The 15,983-nt window shown below is 30.7% G+C and overlaps 5 protein-coding genes across 5 annotated transcripts; 2 read left to right on the forward strand and 3 right to left on the reverse strand.

The window, feature by feature from the left end:
• Positions 1 to 4,016, forward strand: LOC113368400 (something about silencing protein 10-like). The gene is given in 11 exon segments (XM_026609947.1): positions 1 to 47; positions 114 to 231; positions 306 to 471; positions 541 to 665; positions 754 to 780; positions 783 to 885; positions 954 to 1,071; positions 1,134 to 1,368; positions 1,371 to 1,500; positions 1,568 to 1,755; positions 3,880 to 4,016. Coding segments are annotated over 11 exon segments (1,317 nt in total). The 5' UTR covers positions 1 to 30; the 3' UTR covers positions 3,970 to 4,016.
• Positions 4,017 to 4,083: 67 nt separating this feature from the next.
• Positions 4,084 to 6,526, reverse strand: LOC113365652 (triosephosphate isomerase-like). The gene is made up of 6 exons (XM_026607163.1): positions 6,293 to 6,526; positions 6,116 to 6,227; positions 5,106 to 5,245; positions 4,934 to 5,037; positions 4,803 to 4,872; positions 4,084 to 4,296 (listed from the first exon to the last, which is right to left on the reverse strand). The coding sequence occupies exons 1-6, from the start codon at positions 6,404 to 6,406 to the stop codon at positions 4,090 to 4,092; spliced, it is 747 nt and encodes a 248-aa protein (XP_026462948.1). The 5' UTR covers positions 6,407 to 6,526; the 3' UTR covers positions 4,084 to 4,089.
• A 281-nt stretch (positions 6,527 to 6,807) lies between these two features.
• Positions 6,808 to 7,989, forward strand: LOC113366388 (INO80 complex subunit C-like). The gene is made up of 3 exons (XM_026607987.1): positions 6,808 to 7,074; positions 7,145 to 7,212; positions 7,830 to 7,989. The coding sequence occupies exons 1-3, from the start codon at positions 6,924 to 6,926 to the stop codon at positions 7,959 to 7,961; spliced, it is 351 nt and encodes a 116-aa protein (XP_026463772.1). The 5' UTR covers positions 6,808 to 6,923; the 3' UTR covers positions 7,962 to 7,989.
• A 53-nt stretch (positions 7,990 to 8,042) lies between these two features.
• LOC113366386 (transcription initiation factor TFIID subunit 10-like) lies at positions 8,043 to 8,735 on the reverse strand. Its single transcript, XM_026607986.1, has 4 exons — positions 8,540 to 8,735; positions 8,417 to 8,481; positions 8,246 to 8,360; positions 8,043 to 8,169 (listed from the first exon to the last, which is right to left on the reverse strand). Exons 1-4 carry the CDS (start codon positions 8,675 to 8,677, stop codon positions 8,062 to 8,064), a joined length of 426 nt encoding a protein of 141 aa, XP_026463771.1. The 5' UTR covers positions 8,678 to 8,735; the 3' UTR covers positions 8,043 to 8,061.
• Positions 8,736 to 9,152: 417 nt separating this feature from the next.
• On the reverse strand, positions 9,153 to 10,885 carry LOC113366028 (protein LZIC-like). Its single transcript, XM_026607579.1, has 4 exons — positions 10,623 to 10,885; positions 9,641 to 9,776; positions 9,412 to 9,567; positions 9,153 to 9,288 (listed from the first exon to the last, which is right to left on the reverse strand). Exons 1-4 carry the CDS (start codon positions 10,724 to 10,726, stop codon positions 9,166 to 9,168), a joined length of 519 nt encoding a protein of 172 aa, XP_026463364.1. The 5' UTR covers positions 10,727 to 10,885; the 3' UTR covers positions 9,153 to 9,165.
• Between the last annotated feature and the right edge of the window lie 5,098 nt (positions 10,886 to 15,983).

A 15,983-nucleotide genomic window follows, 5' to 3' on the forward strand; every position in this document is an offset into this window, starting at 1 on the left:
TTTCTGTTATACGTATTGTCCACAATTAAAATGAGTGCTAATATCAAGTAATATAAATACTCTGTACTGTACAATTTTAAACAAACATCCATCTAAATTAAAAATAATCTCAGTTTTAGCACCGCGGACTCCAGCGACGACGAATCCAATTCCGACGCAGAATATTCTGAAGGCGTACAGAAAATATTATCGAATGTCAAAAATAAACGTAAAGCTGACGCAGGCAGCGAAGTAAATATATTTTACATTTCATAATCCAAAATCTATTATCAATTGTATATCTGACCTTATATTATTTTTCTTAGGATGAGCTTTATGCATTTAGTGATTCAAGTTCCGAATCAGATGATCAGAAAATTGCTGACAGTGATATCGAAGGAGCTGAAGACGATGATCTCCCGGATGCAAGAGCCTGGGGTAAACGTAAAGGCACTTATTATTCAACCGACTATGTCGATCAAGATTATGGAGGTAATAATGAAATTTTAATTACAAATAGTAAAGTGATTTCGAAATTATTATATTTTTGATATTGTGCAGGTTTCAATGATGAGCAAGAAGAAAAAATTGCTGAACAAGAAGAAGCTGAAGCCAGAGCTATGCAAGCACGTTTAACTAAAGAGTTGGATGTTTTAGATGATATTACTTTGGAAATTTTTCATAAGGTGATAAATAAAATATATATATATATATATATATATATATATATATATGTATGTATATGTATTATTATTATGTTAAATTAATTTTCAGAAAACCGATGCTCCTGATGAGCCAGAAAAACATATGTAAAGACAGATATATCCAAATTATCAACAAGGCAAAAACAACAGTTGTTCTTGAAAGAATCACCAGAGTTTCCTGGTTTAGTTGAGGATTTTGAAAGTAATTCTTTTTGGCTTTGTATTAAAATACTTGAGTTCAATTATTTGATTAATATTTTATGTTTTTAGATAAAATGGAGCATCTTCAAAAGTATTTAGTGCCCATTAAAAAGCTCCATGAAGATGGAGAACTCCCAGATAGTCCTGCAATTGATTTTGTACTCTGTCAACATAATTTAATTTTGAAGTAAGTTTTAATTGAATTTATAAATATAATATTATTATAATAATGTTTTGTATTTATTTCAGTTACTGCAACAACATATTGTTTTATTTACTATTGAAATCTAAGAGAATTCCTGTGCAAAATCATCCTGTTGTTAAACGTCTTTACCAATTTCGTCAATTGACTTTGAAACTTGAACCAATTTTTGAGGAGGTGATAAGAGATCAAATTGAGGATATATTGGAGAAATTCAATAACAAAGATACTAACAAGAAAATTAAAAATAAACCGAAAAAGAAGTTAGGTATTCTTAAAAACTATCCACCAAAACAATTAAGCAGCATTTTGTTGCTGAAGAACCCCCTGAGGAAGATACTGAGGAGCAGCAACCAGTATTACCAAGTAAAAAAATGAAATTGAATACATCGAGCTCGGAATCTGAATCTGAAGGTATGTCTGTGTAAATTTATCTTTATTTATGTATTTAATAACACATTTACACGTACTTTAATTTCAGCTGAAAGTGAAGAAGGTGCTACTGGTGGCAATACAGTGTCGTTGAAAGAGGAAGATGGTAAAAGGGCTATTACATATCAAATTGCCAAGAACAAGGGTCTTATGCCAAAACGCAAGAAGGAAATGCGAAATCCTCGTGTCAAGCATAGGAATAAGTTCCGCAAAGCTAAGATTCGCAGGAAAGGAGCTGTAAGTAGTCTCTTAATAGTAGTTAAGGGGGCTTACATTAATCACATGAGGCTTGAAGGGAAAAGGGGGGTTTTTATAAAAATCATAAATAATCACACAGAGGGACGGGGATCTAGTGAGATATCACTTGTATTTATTTTTTTGCTGAATTTAAAAAAATCCAATTTTTTCTAAAATATTTAAAAAAAAATACGATTTTCTAGGTACAAAAAATACATGTGATGATTTCTGGGGGGTGGGGGGTATTTTAAATATAACCAAGGGAGAGGAATGGGTCCAAAAATCCTTAAAGCGCGATCATGTGATTAATAGATGCCTCTTAAAAGGGGTATTTTAGTCTGTGAGTTTTAATACATTTATGGGGAGTACAAGTTTAAGCAAAATACAAAAATAGGCTTTGGTTTATAAAGGTAATTATTTGCTAGATGAATGCTATAGCATCCACGTCAAGTATTGCGCTTCTATTTTACACAATGCATTTGCCCAAGATAATTCAGATAAGATCAGATAATACTGAAATACCTAAAGAATCAGTTAGTCATTGCCTTGACAGGTATAATAATTGCAAAAACTTAAAGCTATATAAAATCAAATTCAAAATAATTGACTTTAAAATTTGAATGCTTTAGCATCCACGTCAAGTAATACGTTTCTATTTTGCGCAATGTGTTCGCCCAAGCTAATTAGTGACTAGAAAATACAAAAATACCTAAAGAATCAGTTAATCAGCCTATAGAAAATCAAATTCCAAATAATTGTCTCTAAAATTTGAATGCTATAGCATCCACGTCCGGAAACGTGTTAATAAAATCAGAAAAATACAATAACATGGGTAACATACATATGTACATTTAATTTTCTAGTTAGATTATCATATTTTAATTGTTGAATGCTATAGCATCCACATCAAGTATTTCGCTTCTATGTTGCAATGTTTTTGCCCAAGCTAATTAGTGACTATGGGTTATGTAAATTTAAATTCAAAATAATTGACTCTAAAATTTGAATGCTATAACATTCATGTCATTCTGCATCACAATGAAAATGAATGCTATAGCATTCACATCTGCAAACGTGCTAATAACTTGTATAAAAAACTAGCTGTAAGTGGAATTCTGTCTTAAGGCAATTAAGGCATCGTGCTTTAAGGCAAATTGCTGGAACTTCCCGTACCAAAAATTTATTAACAATTAACATTTTTAGAAAATTTTACTTCGAAAGAATAAGATTTTTAAGAAACTATTTTTAAGGACAAAAAATTACTTTTTTTGAAAAAAAAAAATTAAATTTTTTTTTTTTTTAATTTTTTTAATTGTTTTTTTCAAAAAATGTTTTAATTATTTTGACATATTTTGGAAGATCTGAACTTTTTTTTCAAAGCAATCGTACTGCTTTAACTGCATACAGACGAAATATGGAAGCGCGTAAGCGCCGCACCGTCGGTTAACGAATAAACATTGGTACGAAACCCATAGAAATGTAAACAAAATTTATACTTATTGTTAAAATTTCTAAAAAATATCTGATAATTTGATGTGCATATGTCTAATGATCATCTTTGACCGCCAAATGGCATTTTTTTTTACTTTTTTCGTTAGATCTCCGAAACCGCTAGACCTACCTTCCTACGAAAGAATTCATGAAAATTTGCCCAATTCTTTATCTTGTCAATACAAGTAAAATGTTTTTTGAATTATTAAAATCGGACGCTCCGTTCTCTTAAAAACTGAGGTACCGTTTTTGGCACTTTTTGCCCCATATCTTCGGAACGGCTAGACCTGCCTCCGCCAAAAACTAATCAGCACGTCTCCTTGTCAATACGAATCGAATGTTTTTTGAATTATTCAAATCGCTTCCTCCGTGTTCCCGAAATCGTCGGCGAAAATTTGTATCCGCACACATACACACACACATTTTTTCTAAGGTATGCCAAAATGTTCAGGAGGTTTTGAAACGTAAAGATATATAAAAATTTTCATTTTCGATTTTTTTGCGATTACTATAACTACGGGAAGTTAAAAAATGATAGCAAAAAAAATTCTTTATGCCTCTGGACTAGAATACCACCTTAATTAAAATAATAGTTATTAACTACTTCTAAATCAATTTTTTTTTTTTTAATAGGTACGTGAGGTTCGAACTGAAACTACTCGGTATGGTGGAGAACTTTCTGGTATCAAAGCGTCCGTGAAAAAGAGTATTAAGATTAAATAAACATATGTGTATAAACAATATTTGATCACAATATATAAACAAAAACCTTAACCAATTTTATTTTATTTAGGTAACAAAGATATAAAAATATTTATCATTTATCATTTTCATGTATATATTTTATTGTGTGGCGTTAACAATTTTTACAAAATCTGGTTTGAGGGAAGCACCGCCGACAAGAAAACCGTCTATGTCAGGCTGCTGTGCTAATTCTCTGCAGTTAGCTGCAGTAACGGAGCCACCGTATTGGATTCTCACAGAATTTGCAACATGTTCTGATACGTTTTCTTTTAGCCAGGCACGAAGAGCTTTGTGAACAGCTTGCGCCTAAAGAGGTAAAGAAATTTTTTTTTTTTATCTATGTCATATAGATGAACCCATGAGGGGTAATGGTAAGAGTTTGGAATTGAAGATGTGGATCAGAGACATGGACTTTAACAAAAACTATCTGGAGAGTTTTGAAATGTGATGCTTGAGACAAATGGAGAAGATAAAGTGGACAGACAAGGTAACAAATGAAGAAGTCCTGAGAAGAGTGGGAAAAGAAAGAACTCTACTGAGTACGATCATTAAAAGAAAAGGAAACTGGATTGGGCTCATTCTGCAAAAAGAGTGCCTCCTACATAACGCCGCCGAAGGTAAAATGGAAGGACGAAAGGAATAGGAGGTAAATACAGGGTATAGAAAACCAAAGCACAAAACCAGAAAGCATCGAGGCAGAAGTTTGGAAAGGAAAATGCAATGGGAATAATAATCAAGATAGGCAAGGGGAATCATTATTGACTTGATTGATGCCTTTGGGCAAATAGTCATTTATTATCATCAATGTTTACCTGTTCTGGTGAAGCAGTTTTTCCAGTACCAATTGCCCAAACAGGTTCATAAGCCAAAACAACATTAGACCTGCAAAAAAATAAATCATTACACAATTGAATAAATCTTATCTCTATAATTTTCATCGTACCAGTCATTGATTGCACCAGCAATAGCCTTGGTTTGCCGGAACACAACTGCTTCGGTTTGACCACTCTCTCTCTCTTGTAAAGTTTCTCCAATACAAGCAATCACCTGGATAATAGAAATAATAGGTATTTCTTTGAATTAAGCCATTTTGTAAGTAAACTTTTTTTTTTTACTTTCAATCCTTCAGCAAGAGCATGAGCTACTTTTTCAGCAACTAAGGAATCAGATTCTCCAAAAATTGCTCTTCGTTCTGAATGGCCAAGGATAACCCAGTCAACGTTCACATCTTTTAGCATTGCTGGTGAAATTTCACCTGGAGGAGGAAGAATTATGTAACATTATATATATATATATATATATATATATATATATATATATATATAGATATATAAATACTAGAATAATGTTGGTAGGCAACTTATTAAAATATATAACAGGAATACCCTGCTTATAGTGGGACAGACAAGATAACAAATGAAAACTTCAAAGAAATCCTGCAAAGATTGGGGAAAAAAGTTTGTACTGAACACGATCCTGAAAAAAAAAGAAAACTGGATCGGACCCACTTTGTAAAAAAAATGACTCCTACACAATGCAGTCAAAGGTGAAATAAAAGAACTGAAAGGTATGGGAAGGAGAGGAATGCAGGTGGTTGATGATTTAAGGGAAATACATGGAAGTGAAAGCTGAAACGCAGAATCAGGAAGCATTGAAGCAGAAGTTTGGAATGGACAATACACAAAAAATGTATGAAAAAACAGATGTACTGGCAATAGGAATGTTAGACAAAGAAGGAAAAGGGCCTTTGGTCAGATTAGTCCAGAGATTCTGCTAAATATGGATAAAATCATGGAAGAAATAGTGGAATTGAACCGGGTGAGATAATGTAGATATAAAAAATTTTGAAGAAATAGTTTAAAAGACTGGTGAGTGGTGGTATTTCTGATGATAATCTAAAGCAATCTAGCAATATTAAAGCAAAAACATTGGTTGTAGTGATTTCGAAGAAAAACTTTCAATAGGACCACAATGACTTGTGTACAAATTTGATTAAGTAATGCATATTTTGAAAGGAGTTTAAAAGCAATTAAGGCAAGATGATAAGCAAGGTATTACTGTATTATGTTTCTATATCAATCATTTTTTTTTAATGCACGGTTTTTTAGGTTATTTTTTTCTTTACCAGTATATGCTCCTTTTTGAACTTTGTAACAATTCTGGGCAGCAACACCAATGCTTTTAGGTAAATTTGCTCGAACAAAATCAAGATATAAAGCTGGGCAACCTACTACAACCTATATGGATAACAAGTTATCAGTATTATATCATTTATAAATTATACAACATGTTTTATAATTACCTCTACATTTGGGTCGAGTGGACCGGCTTTCAAAAATGCACAAATATCGTTGATAGATTTTTTATCGCCGTTCATTTTCCAGTTACCTCCAACGCAAAATTTACGGTTCGTCATCGTGATATATTTATTAAAAAAATATTTTAGAATAAATAAATGTGGAATGAACCTTTCTAAACGTACCGGTGTTTGCACTTGTTGCAAAGGTTGAATTAACTTTATTGACCTTTGTTTGACATTGGTTTGTTATCAAATAATTAATTAAGATAACTTCGCACCATACCGGTACACGAAATTTGAATTGAATTTAAATCAAATTTTAACTGAAATAAGTATTGGTATTAAAAACCAGGTGACGATATTGTATACAATTTCTTTATATTTTTATAAATATTATTAGTTAGTATGGTTGCAATTCATTTTAGCAAAACTTAAATGTGTACCAAAAATTTAAATACGATTCCGGTAAAACAGTGAAGTGCGCAACAGATTGAATTGATTGTCAGTTGTCGGTCAGGTCGGTGCTGTCAGTTGTCAAATTTATAGGTTAAAGACGCCTTTTAGTCTTCACAAATTTCCAAATTCATTTATATTTTTGTTATTAAAGAGTTACGTAGGTATTTTTATCTCTGTAATGTCATCTGATAAGCAACCACAATATTGTTTCAAATCAACCACCTTTGAGCATACAAGTAAAGTTGGAAACAAGAAAAAAGTGTGGAAGTCTTTAAAACAAATACTAGCTTCTGAAAAAGCATTGAAGTGGCCTGAGAATACAGTTTTATGTAAGCTGATAGATAAATAATTGTCTTTCTAAACTTTAATTGTTAGTAGCTACATATGTTATTATTGCAGATTCTTCAATTAACGCTTTGCCTTCGTTCAAGCCTGCAAAGAAATATTCGGATATATCAGGATTAATTGTGAGTATTGTTTATTGATGTATTGCAATATGTCTGACTTAGAATTATGCATCTATTTACATTAAAAAAGTTAATTGATATATCAAATATTTAGTTATATCTTTTATATGACAAACAAACCTGCCATATCATACGTAACATCAAATGATTATTAGTTAAGTTGAAAGATTTAACATTTTATCATTAAAAATAGCATGAATATTTTAAATATTTGGTATCCATATGTTTTGGCTAATATTCCAGTGTTTATTTAGTCAATGTAAAAACTAAGTAATTTATAAAAATTTAAGTTAATAAAATAACATTAAAATAGTAACATTAACACTTCACAGTATGAGAATGTGCTCAATGGTAATTTTCTTTTTATATCACAATTATTTAAAGTAATATAAAATTGTGTTTTAAATTATTTATTTGAATTTATTTTATTACTCCTTTTACATAGTATTTAGATAACAATCCATTTATTAACCTATCATTATTTGATAACTTTAAAAATTATATAACATCAAAAATATGCTATTTACTAGTCTACTAAAAATAATTTATTTATTTATTCAATTTTCTAAAAATCATGTAATTACAATCATTAGCTTCTTGACTATTATCCTTTCCAGGCTCCTTACACAGATCCCCAAACTAAACTTCACTACGCCAATGCTGAAGAGTTCCGCATAATAAGGTCATTGCCAAGTGACATCGTAGCAGGTTATCTAGCTCTGCGAGGTGCAACAAGTATTGTGGGATAAGTTTGTATTTGATAAAGCAAACAAAACCGTTTATATCATTAATAATCTAACATCCATTTTACTTATGTACAATTAATTCTGCAAAATAATATATTCTAGTTTAAACATAATAATGTGGTTTTTTCACAGAAATTCCATAATCTTGTAGAGCCGGTGCTAAATCCTCCATGGTTAAAGTGTACTTTTTATCCTTGTTTAATTTCGGATTCTGGGGAATTGAAATAATAACATTAAATACTGGGAAATAATTAGTAACTAAATAATCATTTTTTTGCAATACATACCTTTGAATTGCTTACGTTAGCAGGGGTATTAATTGAGCGCGTTTTACAATGTTGAAGGGCGTCATTGGCTACATCTGATATAAACTTTTGAGCAGCCAAAGATATCAATCTGATACTGCAACATAATTTTATTTATAATACTATTTATAAATGTTTTCACATAACACTTACATTCTAGGATCTGTAGATTCACATCCCGCACTTCTTAAATAATTGGTTGTTAAAGAATCTGGAATCTAAGGAGCAAGAACATAAATGATTTGTTTCATTTTATTAGTAAATATTTTTTACTACCGTAGGAATATAGTCTTCAAGTTGAAGCAAAAAATCGCTGAGTGGTTGTCCAGAATTTTGTCCATCTGCTACGTCAGGCATTGTACTTGGAGAATTTGTTCGACTTTGATTGTTTCTTGCCGCAAAATTTTCTCCCATATGTCAAAATATGGAAAGTATTTAATTTTATTGTCTTTACATGCAAGTAAAGTTTACAAACATCAAAATGGACTGAGAGGTTTGAAGGTTGCAAGATGTCAAATTCAAAGGGCAAAGTGTTGCCAGAGGAAAAAAGATAAACGTGGATGTCAGATGTATTTTGAATTTTAGCGGCAAGGTAAAATAAGAATTATTTCAAAATTAACTTTTATCAGTAAAGTGGTTTTTTAAATTCAAAATGTTAAAATTTAGCGTATATTCTAGTGAAATTATTTAGAAATAAAAATGATGTAGATGATGGATGATGTGGATGAGATATATTTTGAATTTTTATCCTCAAGGTAAGATTATAAAAATTATTTCCTCAAACTTTTAATTATTTAAAAACATATCATTTAATATTTCTTGCATATAGAAAAATACTATGAACTATCAAATAATTAAGGCATTTATTAACTTATTTACAAAAACTATATTGGGTAATAAAATTAGTCTTCATTAGGCAGTTCTTCCATGAACGATATTTTCACTGAATTCTGTTCATCTAAAAACTTCAGTTCCTCTGCTGTTAAATTATCTTGCAGTTGTTGTAGCGCAAGCAATATTTCAGCCTAAATAAAACAATCTTGTATAATTATAATTATATTGAATTTAAATCATAATTTAAATCCAATCATATCATTTAAAAATGCATAAAAGTATTAATGGTAATAGTAATTTGTTACTATTATTACCTTTTCCCTATTTTTTTGTTCATTTGAAATCTTATTCAATCTAAATTTCTCTTCCACCTGCTCTAGCCTTTCTCTTAATTGTTGTGGTTGTCGTTTGCCAAACATTCTAATTACTTCAGGTGTTTTAAATGCTTCGGATATTGCTGCACATAAAGCCTAAAATAGTAGTGTTTAGATAAAATTGGTTTAGTTTAGCATAGTTATATAATTTATGTGAAGGGGAACAAACCAATCGCATTGCTGAAAAGGTGCTGATTAGACTTAAATTGCCACTTGATAGTCGCTCAAGACTTTCATTCAATTCTCGCATTTGTTCCATTGTATCTTGTTTTGTTTCTAAGTACTCGCTGTTATCCATTTCTTCTCTTATGAAAAATAATGGATAAAAATATTATAGATGTAATTGTCATAAATAACAATTTAGAAATGGGGGAGATAAGAGCACAATGAGGTAGTCTTATTTATATTATTTTATTTAAGCTATGATTACAATCGTAATGGATAATGAGCATTTTTGTCACAGTCTTATTGCAGTAATCAGTTCAAATATGCTTTGTGTCTTCAAAAGTTCATTTTGAGCGTAGATAATAAAGACTTATTGTTATTTGTAAATATTTCTTATGCCAGTACTAGTAATTTTGATGAATTTCATTGCAATAGTCAGGATTTTGATGGAATGGTGATCATTTTTTCTTTGGACGAAATGATATACTTATCTAATAGATAAAATACAAAAGTATTTTGCAAACAGTGCAGGGGAGTTCATTCGAGGCCTAGAGAGAAAAAATAGAAGCATATCAAAGGTGATTGGCTTTTAAGGGGTAAAGAGTAGAGACTTGCAAATGGCATTGTTGATTTATTTGTGAATTGACTTCTTAGCACCTCAGTATGTGGACAAAATAGCTTTTGTAATTTGTTTCAATTTTTCTTGATAAATATGTTATTACAGTCGTCACTTAACTAAAAGACTGTGGTAATGGTACTCAAAGGACCTAAGAAGAGTAAAAACCATTGAGAATGATTAAATTGATAAATATTATTAAAAAAAACAAACCACCAAGTCCGAGTGCCCCCTATAATAACATAATCTAGTTACAGAAAGCCTGAAAATATATCTTCATAAGTGAGGTTATGTGAACATATAGCCTCAAAAAAAGTATTTAGAGATTCTTTTACCATTTTAATAAAAAGTATGTTTTTTCAAAACATACCTACATTCCTCTAAATCCTGCAATTGATTTACTAATCGTTCTAATTGGTTTTCTAAATTTTCAATTAGTTTTTGTGTTTCAGCTTTCCCATGGGACGTCATCATAAATATAAGAATATAAGTAAATTATATAGTTTTGTTTTTTTTTTAAGTTTTTTTTTAGTGAATATTAATTATAAAAGTAAACAAATCATTTATTAGATTAGATTTTCCTGTCATAAATTCAACAATGAAGTTACGGTTTTCAAGTTAACTATTACAGATTGCCTCTTTACCGATTGTATATGGGCCAAATCGCCTCGTGTTTAGTTCATTCTGACAAAATATTAAACTTAAAAACAATAGTTGTGTATTATGTGAAAGTATGTGCTGTTTTCATACGTTAACAAAAATAAGTACGAAGCATATATTTCGTTGAACGATCAGTGAACAGTTTGTTATTTGTTATCATCGTGTTACGTTTTTTTCTGATTTTGTGGTTATGTTCATACGGCCATTTTACTATCTGTTGGTTACAGTGCGATTGTACCATCATAAACGAACGCAGCCTTCTTGGCCGTTTCGGCTATTGTGAGTGAGAAATCAAATCATTCGTATTAATTCACAAACAATCAAATCCGTTATGAAATGTTGTAAAAAGAATTTCTAATTAATTTCGTACGTTTGAGTGTGTAAATAGTGGACATATGTATTCTATATCGGGTTAGGGTTGTTAAAATATCGTGTCGTGGAGAAGTGGTTTACGTGTCCGGAACGCCTATGATTCAGGGAGTAAAATGAGTGGAAACGGCAAACAGGTGCCTTCGCCGGCAAATCAGCAGCCGCGATTCAATCCTGGACAGTACACGTTCATGCAGCAGGCCAACATTTCACCAGGTTTGAGTTTCACACCTAATAAATAGTACCACTGTCATATGTTACTTCACTTTACGTAACGCCCCAGAGTAAAAGACTCGGGGGCTACGCTCGGAATCGTGTCTGCGATTATGACACGTACAGTACATTACTTGCAAATATTTGGTCTTAGGTTAGGACCAGAACTGTCAAAATGGTATTGTCATTTTTTGTGCGAATTGAACATTTGACAGGTTATAGTAATAACAAAATGGCAAATTATTGCTTTCCATTTTTATCTAATTTTATGAAAAATCTATTAAATTTCCTAATAACAAGCAAACAAGTTCCGGGGCATGATTTTGGTTATGAGTAGAGTTCATTAATGCATAGTTGGAGAGCTCGAAAACAAACTTACTCAAATAGACAGATGTCCTATTAAATTTACTCAATTTCTCAAAATGTTACTTAATGTTACTTTTGGCAAAAAAGACATTTGCTTTTAGGTTAGGATCAACTGTCAAAATAGTATAAAATATATAATATATTAGTTGATAGTATTATAATTTTTGACCGGTTATAGATTCAGTAGCAAATTACTGCTTACAATTTTCTTATCTTATTGTATTAAAATTCTATTAAATTTCTTCTGTATTAAAACTCAAGACATTTACTAAGGTTAGGTGCTCCAGAGTGGCTAGAGGCTCTGGAAACTACGTTCAAATTAGTGTTTTTGTTTGTGTCATGTCCAATGCATTAATTGAAAATAACTGTCAAAATAGTATTGTCATTTTTTGTTCGAATTAAAATTGACAGGTTCTAGATTCAGTAGCAAATTACTGCTTGCAATTTTCTTATATTATTGTATTAAAATTTAATTATTTATTTACATATTTACATTATTTTCATATATCAGTCAGACAGAGGTGTCTGATATGAGAGATTATGAAAAACAGTTTTCATACTTTATATATACATTTCATTTGACTATTTCATTATTATAATATCTATTATAATTAAAATATCTTTATATATAACTCTTCAGTCTTCTTTGTCTTTAATTTCCTTATAGTTAGTTAAATTCAAGACATTTACTAAGGTTAGGTGCTCCAGAGTGGTTAGAGACTCTGGGGGCTACGTTCAAATTGTGGTTTTGTTTGTGGCATGACATTAATTACAAATAAGGTCCAACTGTCAAAATTGTATTGTCATTTTTGTGCGAATTGAACATTTGACAGGTTATAGTAATAACAAACTAGCAAAATACTGCTTACAATTTTTATCTAATTTTATGAAAAATCTATTAAATTTCTTAATAACAAGAAAACAAGTTCTGGGGCATGAGTAGAGTTTTCAATGCATAGTTGGAGAGCTCAGAAACAACTTACTCAAATAGACAGAGGTCCTATTAAATTTACTCAATTTCTCAAAATGTTACTTTACGTAACGTCAGGTTAGGTTAGGTGCTCCAGAGTTGTAAAAGGCTTTGGGCAAAAACGACATTTGCTTTTAGGTTAAGATCAACTGTCAAAATAGTATTGTCAATTTTAGCGTGAATTTAATTTTTGACAGGTTATAGATTCAATAGCAAATTACTGCTTACAATTTTCTTATCTTATTGTATTAAAATTCTATTAAATTTCTTCTGTATTAAAAATCAAGACATTTACTAAGGTTAGGTGCTCCAGAGTGGCTAGAGGCTCTGGGAGCTACGTTCAAATTTGTGTTTTTGTTTGTGTCATGTCCAATGCATTAATTGAAAATAGGGCTAGAACCAACTGTCAAAATAGTATCATTTTTGTGCGAATTGAACATTTGACAGGTTATAGTAATAACAAAATGGCAAATTATTGCTTACATTTTTTATCTAATTTTATGAAAAATCTATTAAATTTCTTCTATTAAGTTCCGGGGCATGATTTTGGTTATGAGTAGAGTTCATTAATGCATAGTGTGAGAGCTCGAAAACAACTTACTCAAATAGACAGAGATCCTATTAAATTTACTCAATTTCTCATAATGTTACTTAATGTTACTTTACGTAACGTCATGTTAGGTTAGGTGCTCCAGAGTTGTAAAAGACTCTTGGCAGAAAATACATTTGTTTTTAGGTTAGGACAACTGTCAAAATAGTATTGTCATTTTTTGTGCGAATTGAATTTTGACAGGTTATAGTAATAACAAAATGGCAAGTTATTGCTTACATTTTTTATCTAATTTTATGAAAAATCTATTAAATTTCTTCTATTAAGTTCCAGGGCATGATTTTGGTTATGAGTAGAGTTTATTAATGCATAGTGTGAGAGCTCGAAAACAACTTACTCAAATAGACAGAGATCCTATTAAATTTACTCAATTTCTCAAAACGTAACGTCAGGTTAGGTGCTCCAGAATTGTAAAAGACCCTGGGCAAAAAAGACATTTGCTTTTAGGTTAGGATCAACTGTCAAAATAGTATATATTAGTTAATAGTATTATAATTTTTGACAGGTTATAGATTCAGTAGCAAATTACTGCTTACAATTTTCTTATCTTATTGTATTAAAATTCTATTAAATTTCTTCTGTATTAAAAATCAAGACATTTACTAAGGTTAGGTGCTCCAGAGTGGTTAGAGGCTCTGGAGCTACGTTCAAATTTGTGTTTTGTTTGTGTCATGTCCAATGCATTTTGAAAATAGGCTAGAACCAACTGTCAAAATAGTATCATTTTTTGTGCGAATTGAACATTTTGACAGGTTATAGTAATAAAATGGCAAATTATTGCTTACATTTTTTATCTAATTTTATGAAAAATCTATTAAATTTCTTCTATTAAGTTCCGGGGCATGATTTTGGTTATGAGTAGAGTTCATTAATGCATAGTGTGAAAGCTTGAAAACAACTTACTCAAATAGACAGAGATCCTATTAAATTTACTCAATTTGTCAAAATGTTACTTAATGTTACTTTACGTAACGTCATGTTAGGTTAGGTGCTCCAGAGTTGTAAAAGACTCTTGGCAGAAAATACATTTGTTTTTAGGTTAGGACTAACTGTCAAAATGGTATTGTCATTTTTTGTGCGAATTGAACATTTGACAGGTTATAGTAATAACAAAATGGCAAGTTATTGCTTACATTTTTTATCTAATTTTATGAAAAATCTATTAAATTTCTTCTATTAAGTTCCAGGGCATGATTTTGGTTATGAGTAGAGTTTATTAATGCATAGTGTGAGAGCTCGAAAACAACTTACTCAAATAGACAGAGATCCTATTAAATTTACTCAATTTCTCAAAACGTAACGTCAGGTTAGGTGCTCCAGAATTGTAAAAGACCCTGGGCAAAAAAGACATTTGCTTTTAGGTTAGGATCAACTGTCAAAATAGTATATATTAGTTAATAGTATTATAATTTTTGACAGGTTATAGATTCAGTAGCAAATTACTGCTTACAATTTTCTTATCTTATTGTATTAAAATTCTATTAAATTTCTTCTGTATTAAAATTCAAGACATTTACTAAGGTTAAGTGCTCCAGAGTGGTTAGAGACTCTGGAGGCCACGTTCAAATTTGTATTTTTGTTTATGACATGTCCAATACATTTTTTACAAATAAGGTTAGAACCAACTGTCAAAATAGTCTTGTCATTTTTTGTTCGAATTAAAATTTTGACAGGTTCTAGATTCAGTAGCAAATTATTGCTTGCAATTTTCTTATATTATTGTATTGAAATTCAAGACATTTACTAAGGTTAGGTGCTCCAGAGTGGCTAGAGGCTCTGGGGGCTACGTTCAAATTTGTGTTTTTGTCTGTGACATGTCTAATACATTAATTACAAATAGGGTTAGAACCAACTGTCAAAATAGTATTAGGGGGAAGTCCCCGAGTGCCGGACACCTAAAGTTATTTATGAATAAATCAAAAAATATTTTACGAAATGTTCATTAAATTATGACTTATGTTAGATAACAAAGTTAGAAATCAAACTAAATTAACAAAAACGCAATCTTTGCTAAACCATAATTAATATTATCAATCAAACTTTGGTAACAAAAAATGTGATTTTACGAAGTGGCACCTAGTACCGGACATTTCAAAATAACTAGCATTGAACACATATGTAGCCACCTCCACACTCGGGAATATGTGCACATTTGTGTTTGACGAATATTCTTAGATATTGCAAAAAAAATCACTAATTATCCACTCTTTTGGCTGGGCCACACCGATGCTCTCAGCTGGAGTTAAAAAATACGAAAAATGGGGGTATGCAGTGACAGTTAGCACTCATACAGAACAAAATTAAATAATTCGAATAAATTACGTCCATTCTCACAAGAAATATCAATAAGTTTCACTTGTATTTTGAAATAAAAAGATTTAAAGATAGAGTATCCGGCTTTAGGTGCCGTCCGGCGTTACGGGACTTCCCACTATCATTTTTTGCGAATTGAAATTTTGACAGGTTATAGTAATAATAAACCAGCAAAATATTGCTTACAATTTTTATCTTATTCTATTAAAATTTTAAAAAAATAAACATAA

The sequence above is a fragment of the Ctenocephalides felis genome, unplaced genomic scaffold, assembly GCF_003426905.1.
Source record: "Ctenocephalides felis isolate EL2017-DRISC unplaced genomic scaffold, ASM342690v1 CF-g0.4_SCAFFOLD_01170, whole genome shotgun sequence".
Classification (NCBI taxonomy): domain Eukaryota; kingdom Metazoa; phylum Arthropoda; class Insecta; order Siphonaptera; family Pulicidae; genus Ctenocephalides; species Ctenocephalides felis.